Genomic DNA, 12320 nt, shown 5'->3' with positions numbered 1-12320 from the left:
CATATTAGTATTTCTTCAGGCTAAATTTTTCCTGTCCTGCCTATATCACATTACTATAATTGGGGATTAAATCAGGAACTTTTTGAAGTATCCATTCTTCCCATATTATCTCCATTTTTTCTAGCAGAATAGAACAGGGAATGGGGCAACTAGGCTCTGCCTCTGGCTCTTGGATTCAAAAAATGATTGCAAAGGCTTCAAAGAAAGTTGGGATTTAAATGCCATAAACAAGTTTCTATACCCTGTTGAATAAAAGCATGACTGAAGAATGCAAAACCGATAAATGAATTTATTATGGTAATTTGTGAATCTGTATGAACTCCGATCTACTATCAAATGGAGATAGAGTTGGTTCTATTAAAAGCTATTATCTACTGTTCTTCGTTGTGGTCCTGATATCTGAAAATGCCTTTTTCTGAAAAGTTCACACAGCTCTCTTTCTCCTGCTTTTTCAAAGACAGATTTTACTTTCGATGATGCTTTGAAGCAAACGATTGGTATAACAGTATGGTTGTTCTCTGTACTGATTTACTAATATATTGTTATTGGTTGTTATTAACATTATCACATACATTAAACTGCTCATTTGTATTATCCTCTGGGACAGCTTAGTGATTTAGTCACTTGTTCCTTTCTGGTAAAGGCCTGGCAGCTTAATCCAATCTCCCAGCATGGGAGAAAGCAAAAGCCTGGCCGAGTGAAAATTTAGGATGGAATCAGCAAATACTCAAACAGCTCTTTCACATTCAGGTCTTAGTTTGCATTTGGCTACTACAAATCCTTGTTACCCTGAGTGGAATTTTGCTTTGTGACCAGGAGTTTTCTTACCCCCACAGAAAACTCCATTGGTCTTCAAATGTATTCCCTGAGATCAGGAAACCAAAGGGAAGAATATGAAATATGGCATTTAGATCTGCATCAAGATGTATTGTGTATCTTCTGCCACAAATAGTTTCCACTAACTCAGAGAATCTCTGGATCTGTGTCATAGGGAGTAGTCAATATTCCTGTTATTCTAAACAGCTGTCATCTGTCTTTATCTGAAGGAGATAGCTTTGTGAAGTGGCATTACTGTCAAAGCATCCTATTCTAATAACTTAGCAGGAGGAAGACAGAGCTCCATAGGGCTACTAACTCTGGGGTGATTCTTGCTGAATAATAAATAAATATATAATTAACACAAAATAAGTACAAAGCTACATCTTCTTTCTGTACGAAGACAAGTCACCCCCCATTTCTTATTAAAAATAGTTGATGGCTCATTTGTAATTTAAAAATATGTGGAAGGATACCTCTTGGATCAAGCTACTTAATTCTTTCCTGAACAGACTCCTGGTTTATAGTAGATAGTACAAGATTTTTTTTTTTTAAGATTCTGTATGCTTAACCTTGGCCACCTTATTTTAATTATAGTGTACTCTGGATTTTCAAGGATACCTGATTCCATCTCTTACTCAGCTTCTGCAATTACAAAAATTGCCACCAAGCACAAATATAACTATATCATATTTTTATACAGGCAAATACTGTGTTTGGATTAAGATTTGGATTAACTCTTGCCAAGTATATCAATCATACATTGAAAATGATGAAAGTGATCAAAGCGCATTCCTTTTTTCCTGTATGGGTGTATAAACATAAAATATGCATAACTGTAAGCAGTATTGTAAAAGAGACAAATGCATACAGAGTATACATGTAGCATAATGGGCAGTAGAAGCCCTAAGCCTCTGAATTTCTAATAGTATGCATGAACAAATGAAAGGTATTACTTTTATAGATTATTTATAAACTTTAATAAAGAATTTGTCTGACCACTGTTAATATAATTTTATCTGATCCCAGATAGATATTTTTAAAGCCCACCTAAAAAGACTACTGGAAAGTTTTTGCAAAAATTGCTAAAAGAGTTATATACACTATATGGCAACATAGTAAGGTAATGACTGAGATAAATTTATAAATATTTTTAAAACTAGTCTGTTGATGTGATTGGAGATCAAATCCAGTTTAGGAAAATTTTTTAGCAAATGTAAAGATGTTCTTCCTGGTTTCACTGAACAATGGAACATAGCTTTTATTCTTGTGAACTTTAGCTGTCACATTTCCTACAAAAATAGCAGTTGCTTCTATTAATCACAGAATGATACCATCAAGCATCTAAAAATCATATTTCTTGCACCAAAATATAATAGCCTTGCATTTTTAAGGATATGGAGTTTACAAACATTAGATGGACTCCTAACATGCAACATCTTAATAAACAATCCAGAATGCTATTGCAAAATATGGCAAATATCAAGGTTGTTTTCATACCTAACATTATTAGTGGTTAATGAACTCAGAACTTATATTCTTAATTAGATATTAAATAGTCTTTCAAGAAAATAATTTTGCATAAGGGTATGCTTAACACCACACCCTTAACTATTTTTGATTAGAAAAACAAAAAAATCTGGATAGTGGATATGGCAGTACTGTACCTGGAGAAAGAACTGGAGAAAAATCACAAAATACAAAGACCTGCAAACAAGTAGAGCTACTGTGGCAAAAGAAATAAAGACAGTTTTAAATAGTAAAAAGACTTGATAGGTGGCTAACAATGCCAAATCCTATCTATACACTTGGCTGAGCGACAAACTATAATAATTGCACTAGTGGAAGAAAGTAAAAGACTCATAGGGAATGTTTTGGACATCTAATTTTTATAGTCATAAAAACATACTGCATTACAATTATTCTTTTAAACAATTTGCTGATGTCAGTCTATGTTTGGTAGTATTGAAATTACACCATGCAGACTCCTATCATCCAGAGAATTCTAGACTACTTGAGTGCCAGGTATTGATTGTGCCGCTTCAGAAAGAGGAGGTAACAGGCTCTGTGGTTTACTAAGGGGAATTGTTTTCGATGGGCTACAAGTATCATCCACTTTGTCAGTTTGAGGAAGCTCAGAACTCTCCTGGTCCATTTCTGGAGTTCTGTGGTCTGCCTTGGTTTCCAAATTCATTGCTGATTTTGATAAGTGTGCATCAGAATGTGGCGATATCTTCTGGGCATCTAATGAATCAACATGGGCTGAAGTTACATCATTTTCCACTGGGGCTCCTTTTTCTGATTTGAGGTCCTCCAGTAAGTCTGACCCCTGTATAGAAGGCATTATCTTCCCATCTGTTTTTTTCTCTGTCAAAACAATTGTGCCCTGTTTCTAAAAAAGAAAAACAATGTAGATATTAACTGGGGCAACTTAAGTGGGGAGGTACAGCTACAAGCAGAATTAATTTATAAGTTCAGGTTTTGGAACAACATCCTTCTTGTCTCCTCTGGCCCGCTCTACATTTTTCTTAGCAGGAGAATGACTTACGCCATTGCATCTTTGGATCTGCAAAATCTGGGAAGGGTAAAACAACATGTGAAAAGAAAAATGCACCTCTCAGATTGAACTTTCCTTCTCCTCAGTTCCAGGGTTCTCTTGCTCACAGCATGTGTAGCTCACTTCTTATTTTTGTTGGGCACTAAATTTCATTTTTTGCTATGTCCATATGGATACAATTCTAAATTGTTTGCTTTTGCACAAGGAAAAAATTATGACTGGTTCCCAAAAACTTTGACCATTACAGTCACAAGAGAACAGTAGCATTCTTTTTAAAAAAGAAAAGAAAAATTGAATAAAAAACTAATAAAAGAAATTGGATTCAATGTCTCCTAGATTGCCTCAGATGAAAAAATATTTAAAATGTTGTTGGTTTGAATATTAATCTTCTGATTTGCCTAATTGATTGTTGCCCCTATTTTCTTCAGTTTGATTGAATCTCCCCAATCTTTCTTTCAATTGACACTTGACCTCTTTCTCATCTATTTTTTCTTCATGTTAGTTTTTGAAATAATTCCTAGCATACAACCTCCTGATCTGTGGTTTGTATCATACTTCAATTGTAATCCTGCCATATTAGTCCTGGGTGTTAAATATTATAGGTACCCAGAAGTACATTCCTCAACTTAGTTTTCAGTATTCTGTCACACTTCAGTAAAACCAGTGGGGAAAAAAACAGGTTAAAAGTATGCAGAGTAGACTGAGCCAGCCTCTTAAAGGCTGGAGTCTTTAGGTGTGACACTCAGATTTAGCACCACTATTGCTTTTTAATGGCCATTTTAAAAAATGAAGGATATTTTTATAATATATCCAAAGAAATTATTAGAAATTTGATTTTAAAAGGCAATATATTTGCTTTAAAAGTCATACAACTGAATATAAAAAAATACTTTTATTGGTATTGTGTTTTCAAATTAAAGCATGTTTTTTTAACGCAACTGGAAAATTTTAGATTTAACGGTTTTATAAGCAAAGGATGTATTTCTCTTTAGCTGAAAGGCAATGTGATTACACCATTTTGGAAGTTGCTTTTGTTTGCCTTGAAAAAATTTTTCAAAAAAGTTTGGAATTGTGGATGATAGTCCAGTTGGGCAGAGTTCTACTGAATTCACTGAGACATGTTTCAGGTAAATGCAGCATTAAGGCCTTTCTGTAATGTAATGTGATTCAGCCCAGTTATTGTATAATTGGCTGCAAGAGGAATTTGCTTTTGAAGCAAAGACAACAAGGGTGGAGACTTGCACAATAGAATTGATTGTTGTCCCCCAGTGTTAGCAACTCCCTATCTTTTGTTTCTTGCTGTTTTGCCCAAGGATCTTGATTAAGGCAATGAAATCACAATACACCAACCTTAGTGCTTGTACTAAAATCATGGGGCCACAGAGACATCAGGTATACTAATTACAAATGTCCAGATAGCAGTAACGTTAACATGAGGGAATATATTCCCTGGAGCTCAAACAATGTACTGGAGACTTTGGAATAAACACATCTCTTTGGTTTCCTGATTAATGTGAATAGCACAGGATGCACATTGCTTTACCTTTCCTTGATAGGGGATGCAGGGAGTTGCTCTGGCATTATAGTTACACTTGAAAGTGAGCTGCTCTTGGAAAATTCTTGGAAGGTGACTCGGCAGTTGAGGAGATGCAAGTGGAACTGTGATTAAAACAACAACCACAGCAGAAAAAATCCTCACATATATGGTGGCAATTAAATATATCATATAGTTTTAGATAAATGTATAACAACATATATGAGATGCATCAATCATACATAACAGAATAAAGCTAGTACAGGTAGTCCTCAACTTACAAGCATTCAGTGACTGTTCAAAGTTACAACAGCATTGAAAAAGTGATTTACAATATGACTTACAGTTACAGTGATTTACAGTATGACTTACAGTTGATACACTTATGGTTACAGCATCCCATGTGACAAAATTTGGAAGCTTGCAATTGGCATGTAGTTGTGATGGTTGCAGTGACACAAGGCCATATGAATTTTTGCAACCTTCTCACAAGCAGTCAATGGAAAAACCAAATTCACTTAACAGCCATGTTTTGCTCTACATGTATTTTTAAAGCAGTAAGTACCAGGAGCACTCTGAAATGGATTCTCTAATATAGAGTTAAACCATTTTTTTTTCTTTTTAAGCATAATTTACTGAAGATGTGTAATAAATGTACATGGCAAGAAACTATCCACTCGCAAGAATACTCAGTTAAGAAAAGTATGTGCTCTCATTTAGTAAATTGATTGGTGTCACAGATAGTTTGAGGAAATTCTCATTAAGAACAAAACAAATTTATGTTAAATGAGAATGCATTCTTGCTAATTAAAAGGCCTTGATGCATCAGTGGAAGCTCTAACTCCAGCCTCGTTTTCATTGTAAGAATTGCCATAATCAACAGGCACTGAGTTCTGCTGACTTTTGAAGCACCCTGAATGCAGCAAGATGTTTGGCCACAACTTAGTGATCCATCAGGATTCATCATGCTTAGGATCTGAATCTACTTCCCCTTTTTAGGATTGTGACTATGGGTTCAAATGAATTTTTATTCATTAAATAAATACATTTAAAATGGCAAAATTAAACCCTATTTAGAATTTGTAACATTTGTCTTCCTGTACTACTCCCATACTTCTTAGAGCAGAACTAGATAAATATCTGTCAGGAATAGCTTAAGAGTGAAGCTAAACCAGTTCCTGGGTCACCCAGGATGTATATTCATCTCCTGGAAAAAGGTGCATGAAAAAAAAACATAGGTGTGCTGGGGCTCTTGATCTCAAAATAAGGATCAAAATGTTAACTTGTACTTTCCGGATAGCTTTCAATTCCTGTACAATCTGAAAGAACAAACCATAACTTTTACACAGAGTATCTTTTTGTGATTAGCCCATTAAAGAAAAGTTCCATTGAGCTTAGCATCTTCAGTAAAGGTTCTTTTTTTTCTTTCATTAAGTTGTGGCCAAACATCTTGCTGCATTCAGGGTGCTTCAAAAGTCAGCAGAAACATTTTGATAGCCAACAGCAGAAATGAGTGCCTACACCACATGAAATAATGGTATCTCTTTTACTTGAACAAAACAGAAATTATGATAAATTCTAGTGATCAAACAGGAAGTGGTCACCTTTCACTGAAGTTAAACACCCTTTTGTTCTGGAGAATGAAATAAAAAGAACTTCCGATTTCCTTTCTGTCCTTTTCCTGTGAGCACACTGCGATATTGACATATAAGTCTTGCTTTGGGGTCATTCTTAGAGCAGAATCTTTATGAATCGTATTAACATAAGCAGGCCATTCTGGTTTTTGTGTTTCAATCCTCTGTGGCGTTTCTTCAGCTGTCTTAATCTTGTTTTCCTTGTCCCTGATTTATGAAGGAATGCAAGCCACCATATGAAGGTTTTTTGGGAAGTAGTGTATGATGGGGCTGACTCTCTGGCAAGGAAGGTTAGAATTTCTTCTCCAAGAAAAGAAGAGTTTATGACCATTGCATATTATTAGCAAGGTTGCTTGCCCCATTCCACTAACCATCATCCATCTATAGCCTAAAATAAAAACATATGGCCGTAGGAGATGGCTGAAACAAAGAAGTCAAAATAGGACTGGGAAATCTGCTTGAAATGTAGAAAGATGACATTGTCCAGTGGTAGAGCATTTGCTTTAAATGTAGAAAGCCACAGCAAATGGTAAAATGGCTCTTTGTTGGATAAAAAAGCAACACAGTAAACCTACAGTGGATTGCAAATCAGAAAGAATGTTGATCTTCGATGCATCATAAAAATGTAAAAGCTACACTGTGTCATATTTGCATCCCAATTAGTCCGTATTTGGTTCTTTTGGTGGTTAATCAGATGATCCTGGGAAGCAGTATATGAGCCTATCTATTGACAGATATAGGATAGCTTTGTTACGCTACATTGTTTTTCTATTTTACACAGTGCATGTTGTACATTCAGAAAGTAATGCCTCTTGAGACTCAATTGGCATATGTTTCAATGATATCACTACCAGTACCATACAGAGTAATTTATTTGAACAACATGGTTCAAAATAAGCTTTATAATATATGATAAAGGAAACAGATGTTTTGCCAATGAAATGGTGACAGTGGCTAAATGGGAACAGAGGAAGAATATACAGTACAGGACAATGAGCAACTGCTGGTTAGATTATGGGAATTTAGTTTTATTTACTGCTCTAGTATACAGCAAATATGTTCAGCAATTGTCAGAAAAAAGAAACTTCCAACAAGCAGTATTAAATATCAGCTGGCCATTTTTGGTTCTGATCATATCAGGCCAATCTAATTGCTTTATTTACTTTTCATAATAGTAAAATTAGAGGAGTCTTTTTTATTACAGTAGAGTCCATTCTTTCTACCACTATAGACTTACCTATTCCATACGAAGGCTGTAACTTAGAGGGATGCTTAACAGGCCGAGACAAAATACAATTTGGCTTCTGGAAATCATTCCTGTGAGTGCTCTGCTTATCATAAGGTGGTTTAGGACCCTGTACAGTGGGCTCAAAGGTTGGCCACCAATGAGACTTCACAAGCAATAAAAAGAAATGAGTTCATCAATATCACAGTTACAGAGAAACAAGAATTGAGATCCCCAGGAAGAAGCTGTCATGTCAATTATTTAAACCAGGTTTGGGGACAATGCTAAAGATTAACTTACCAGTACAGGGTTAAGTGCTCTCCCCTTCTAGCTCCCATAACAGAAAGAGGTAAGACACATTATTTTTTTTTTCATTTTAAAACTAAGTCAGAATTATTAGAAACTGGGAAACTGTGAGCTCTGCTCCTCCCTTAGGCATGGAAAGTTGCTGAGTAACTTTGGGTCAGTTGCTCTCTCTTTCATCCCAACCATCTCAATGGATTGTTGTTGTGGGAGAAAGGAGCATTGTGTACACTGCTTTGAGTTGAGAAATATAAAGGGGAATATAAATTAATAAACAGAAAGCTAAAAAACTAAAACAAATTAGAATCAGCACAGGCTACTTTCACAAATCCTAGTTAAACTTGCCACTATTTGTCCTGATTTGAATGCAATGGGAAATTATGCCTTGTTTTAAATATTGAATGTTTTAAATTTGTTCTTACAGCTACACTGAAGCATTGAAAGGTGTGTGTGCTGGAGTCCAGGTTTTGCCTGGTATCATTTGTATGAGTTGGGGTCAATTTCATTTTATAATAGTTAAACAGTGAACACCTGTTTTGTTTTTGTATCCTCTGTTTCCATATACAATACTGGCTCATTTATAAACTTGGTATGCATTCTAAGTAGCTTTGCATGTTGTGGTTGAGGATTATTGCGCCATTCCAATAAGTATCTTTCTTGTTTCTTTGGTGTATGTTCAATCTTGTCTAGAATATTATTTCTTTCTGGGACTTGAAGGTTAAATATTCTGAATGTATCTGGGCTAAAAATAAGAAAATGTGGAAGAAGAAAAAGAGAAGGAAGAAAAGAAGGATTAGAATAAAAGTTAAGGTTAAGGTTGGGGAATGCTTGTTCTCAGATAATAAAGACAATACATTATTCATTGATGTACAAATTTAGGAATGCAGGAAAGTATATATGGAAGCATTAATCAAAGTAACTTCTCCACAGTTATCACTGTGTTTGGGAGTTATAGTCAAAAACTTCTAGAGGATATTCAGTAGAAAAGACTGTTACCCAAGGCCTTTAACAAAAGATACTGTAGATTTAATCTGGAAGTTCTGCATACTGTAGAAATGAATTAATACTAAAGAATGAAATCCAACCTTTTGCTTTTCTTGTTGAATTTCTAGTGCTGTAATATACCATGATCCCATAAAAAGCATCAATGTGCAGTCACATGGTCAAGGCAGATTTGATATGAAAGTTCTCAAAGTGATAATTTCTATTTATTATTATTTTTATTTCTTAAAAGCAGCTGAAGTGGTGAAACTGAAATATAGAAAAGGGCAATCTTTTTCTTTAAACAGGAAACAGTTCTCTCATTTAAATTACTGCTCTGTTGAAACCAATAATAACATTTGGCCCAAAAAATACAGATCCAAAAAATGGAATGGGGGAAGGTTTAAAAATAAGCTACTCCCACAGCACTTTAATTCAGTTTGCCTCATTGGTATGACTCAAATCATTAGTTCGATACAATCACAGACATCATGCTTTTTAGGCATGTTTCCATAATTACCATGTTATGTTACATTACTGTAATTGAGTATGAAAAACGTGTAGTTGCCCTTTCTCTTTAATAATACCGGTAAAAAAATGTATTGATTAAATTTCCCGACTGAGAAATTTCCTGACAGAACAATTAATCATGGAACGACTTGCCTCCAGAAATTTTTAGAATCCCCAAACAGGATCTGTTTTGGGGCAGTCTAAACTCATCTAGTACCAAACACAATTAAGTCCAGAACCAGAGGGGCTCAAAATCCAAAGCCACTCAGTCTTATTAGGATTCAATTGAAGTCTTTTGTTCCCTATCCAGACCCCCACAGATTCCAGACACTGGATAGGACATCCATAGCATTGCTTGATTGGCCAGGGTTGGAGATGTACAAATGGATATAATCAGCATATCCATGATACCTCACCCCATGGTGATGCATGAGCTCATCCAGCGGTCTCATATAGATATTAAATAGAAATCGGAAGACCATTGACCCATGTGGCACCCCACATATCATGGGCTGAGAGTGAAATCTCTTCTCCCCAATCACTGTCAACTGGAACCAATCCTGTATAAAGGAGATGAACCAGCACAGTACTGTGCCACCTATCCCCATTTTTCTGTGGCAGTCCAGAAGAATAACATGATCAATAGTATGGAAAGCCGACAGGTCAAGTAATGCAAGGATAGATGCAAAGCCACCATCCTGCCCATGCCAGAGATCATCCAAAAGTGCAACCAATACCATTTCCATACACTATCCAGGACTGAACCTTGAGTATAAACTGTTTAATTAGTTATTTAATGAATTAAGTCTCCTGTAATTATTCTAGACCAGTTTTTGGGCACATCCCAGAATTCTGGGAATTGAAATCTACACATCTTAAAATTGCCAAGTTAGAAAAACACTGTTCTAGATATAGTCAATAACATCCCCCTGATATCATTGGTACAATCAGAAGTGCCAGCAATGCTAGAGGCAAGATTTGATGTTAGTAATTTCAAGCCTCATAGTTGAGTCTCTTAGCTATTCACAGCTCCAGTAGAGAACTGCCAGGACTGTCACCTTTTGAGCAACAAGATATCAGAAATATCCTTGCTTCATTCATTAGAAGTGGCTGTTCAGAAAATCCTTCTTATAAAATACATGAGCCTGGCTGTCTCCATTCAACATTCCTCCTCCCTCCCCCCCCCATGTTTCCTATTCCCAAGTTTTTACTCTCTCTGTACCTCCTTCCCTCCCTTTCCTATCAACTACAGCCTCTTACCTCCAGCCTTATTAATGACTTCCTGGGAACATTCCAGGCATAACCATCTCCCTACTATTCTTAGACTCATGATCTTATCAACAGCCTCTGACATAGTAGGGCAACTCAGCATCTTCATCACTTAGGCATATATAGGGTTTGGCCTGAATCTCTTCCTCTAATTGCTTTTATCGCTTCCCAACCAATTCCCCTCAAACACCCTGCCCAACTTTCTTAAGATAAGGTCTGGTATCCATCTCCAGGCCTGATTATCTGAAAGCTCAGATGATCCCTCCCATCTTGCTATGGCTGTTAGTGAGTCCCCCTTTCCTGGCAGCTTCCAGACGAGGTAGACTAGAAATCTGACCATCCCCCCAGCATGACCATGCTGGCTAGGGGCAATTGGTCTTGTAGTCCAGCACCTGCAAAGCACTATGTTAGAAAGTCTACTTTTGATTATTTATTTTCCATAACACAGGGAGGGCCAATCACAGGGCAATTTGGGGCACTTTCAAGGGAAGAAGCTGAAATGATTTTATGATGAAATTTAGTTATTTTTTCCCCAAAAAGTTAGTTATTTTGTGCCTGCAAAAGCCACTTCATCTGTCTGATTTCTGCCTCACTTGGTTTCCTTTTACCACCAAGAAATGCTGCTGTGTTTGGTTTGTTCGATAAAGGAATAAATTGTATTCAGCTGCTTCTCCACAAACCCCATAAATCTTGGAGAAGTACAGGTTCCCACAAACTAGGATAACGATCCTGATTTTTCAGAACACTATATTTTGAGGCAGAGATACCACACAACCCACTCACTAATGGTGGCACTTCTGGAAGACCCAAATCAGAACACTTACTATTGATACAGAGGTGCTCTTTTCCGTCGACTAAACCTGGCCTCTAACATCCGATTCATGAGGGTGGCCCAACAGGGTGGGGGAGAGAGAGATAAGTGGGAGAAAGGGATCCAGTATACAGTTCCCTGAAGAATAGCAGGGCCTGTAGTTTCAAATTGTAGCCCCAAGCTTTCATATTAAGTGGTTGCTTAGTGACCAAGCCCCAATGGGAGGCAGAGAAAGAATGTAAGAGGCGGAGTCTAAGCAACAGACAACCTACTTTGGCCAGGTTTGAATAGTGCCACATGGTTGAAGGAGAAAAGGAACACAAACTGCTTTGAGTGCAAACTCCTCTATTCAACATTAAACTTTATGAGACTAATTTCTGAACAGCTCAACACAGAATGCAGCGTAACAGGCAGCACAGTGGCACATATTGTTAGTAGTGGGAGTAAAATAATATTCACTGTGGTTTTCCTGTAACACAGCATTCCTATACACTTTTTAATAGATACAATTGCTATATCTCTCAGGCCCCAGTGAAAGGCTTCAGCGCCTTAATCTCCCTGCATGCCTCTCAAGCCTGTTTTGCATTTTTTACATTTAAAAGAATTTTTTGAATTAAAAAGATTAGCTGACATGCTTCAAAGCAAAATGCCTGCCTCCAACCTCTTTATTTTCCAGAATT

At 36.5% G+C, this 12320-nt stretch overlaps 1 protein-coding gene across 1 annotated transcript; it reads right to left on the bottom strand.

Annotated features, from left to right (window-relative positions):
- Positions 1-2708: 2708 nt before the first annotated feature.
- CUNH2orf73 (chromosome unknown C2orf73 homolog) lies at positions 2709-12119 on the bottom strand. The gene is made up of 5 exons (XM_039344312.1): positions 11654-12119; positions 8601-8811; positions 7779-7932; positions 4917-5032; positions 2709-3208 (listed from the first exon to the last, which is right to left on the bottom strand). Exons 1-5 carry the CDS (start codon positions 11710-11712, stop codon positions 2822-2824), a joined length of 927 nt encoding a protein of 308 aa, XP_039200246.1. The 5' UTR covers positions 11713-12119; the 3' UTR covers positions 2709-2821.
- Positions 12120-12320: the final 201 nt, after the last annotated feature.

The sequence above is a fragment of the Crotalus tigris genome, unplaced genomic scaffold (genome assembly GCF_016545835.1).
Source record: "Crotalus tigris isolate CLP2741 ecotype Arizona unplaced genomic scaffold, ASM1654583v1 scf7180000017903.3850313, whole genome shotgun sequence".
Lineage (NCBI taxonomy): Eukaryota > Metazoa > Chordata > Lepidosauria > Squamata > Viperidae > Crotalus > Crotalus tigris.
The sequence above is the reverse complement of the archived record's forward strand: the minus strand, read 5'-3'. Positions and strand labels throughout refer to the sequence as shown.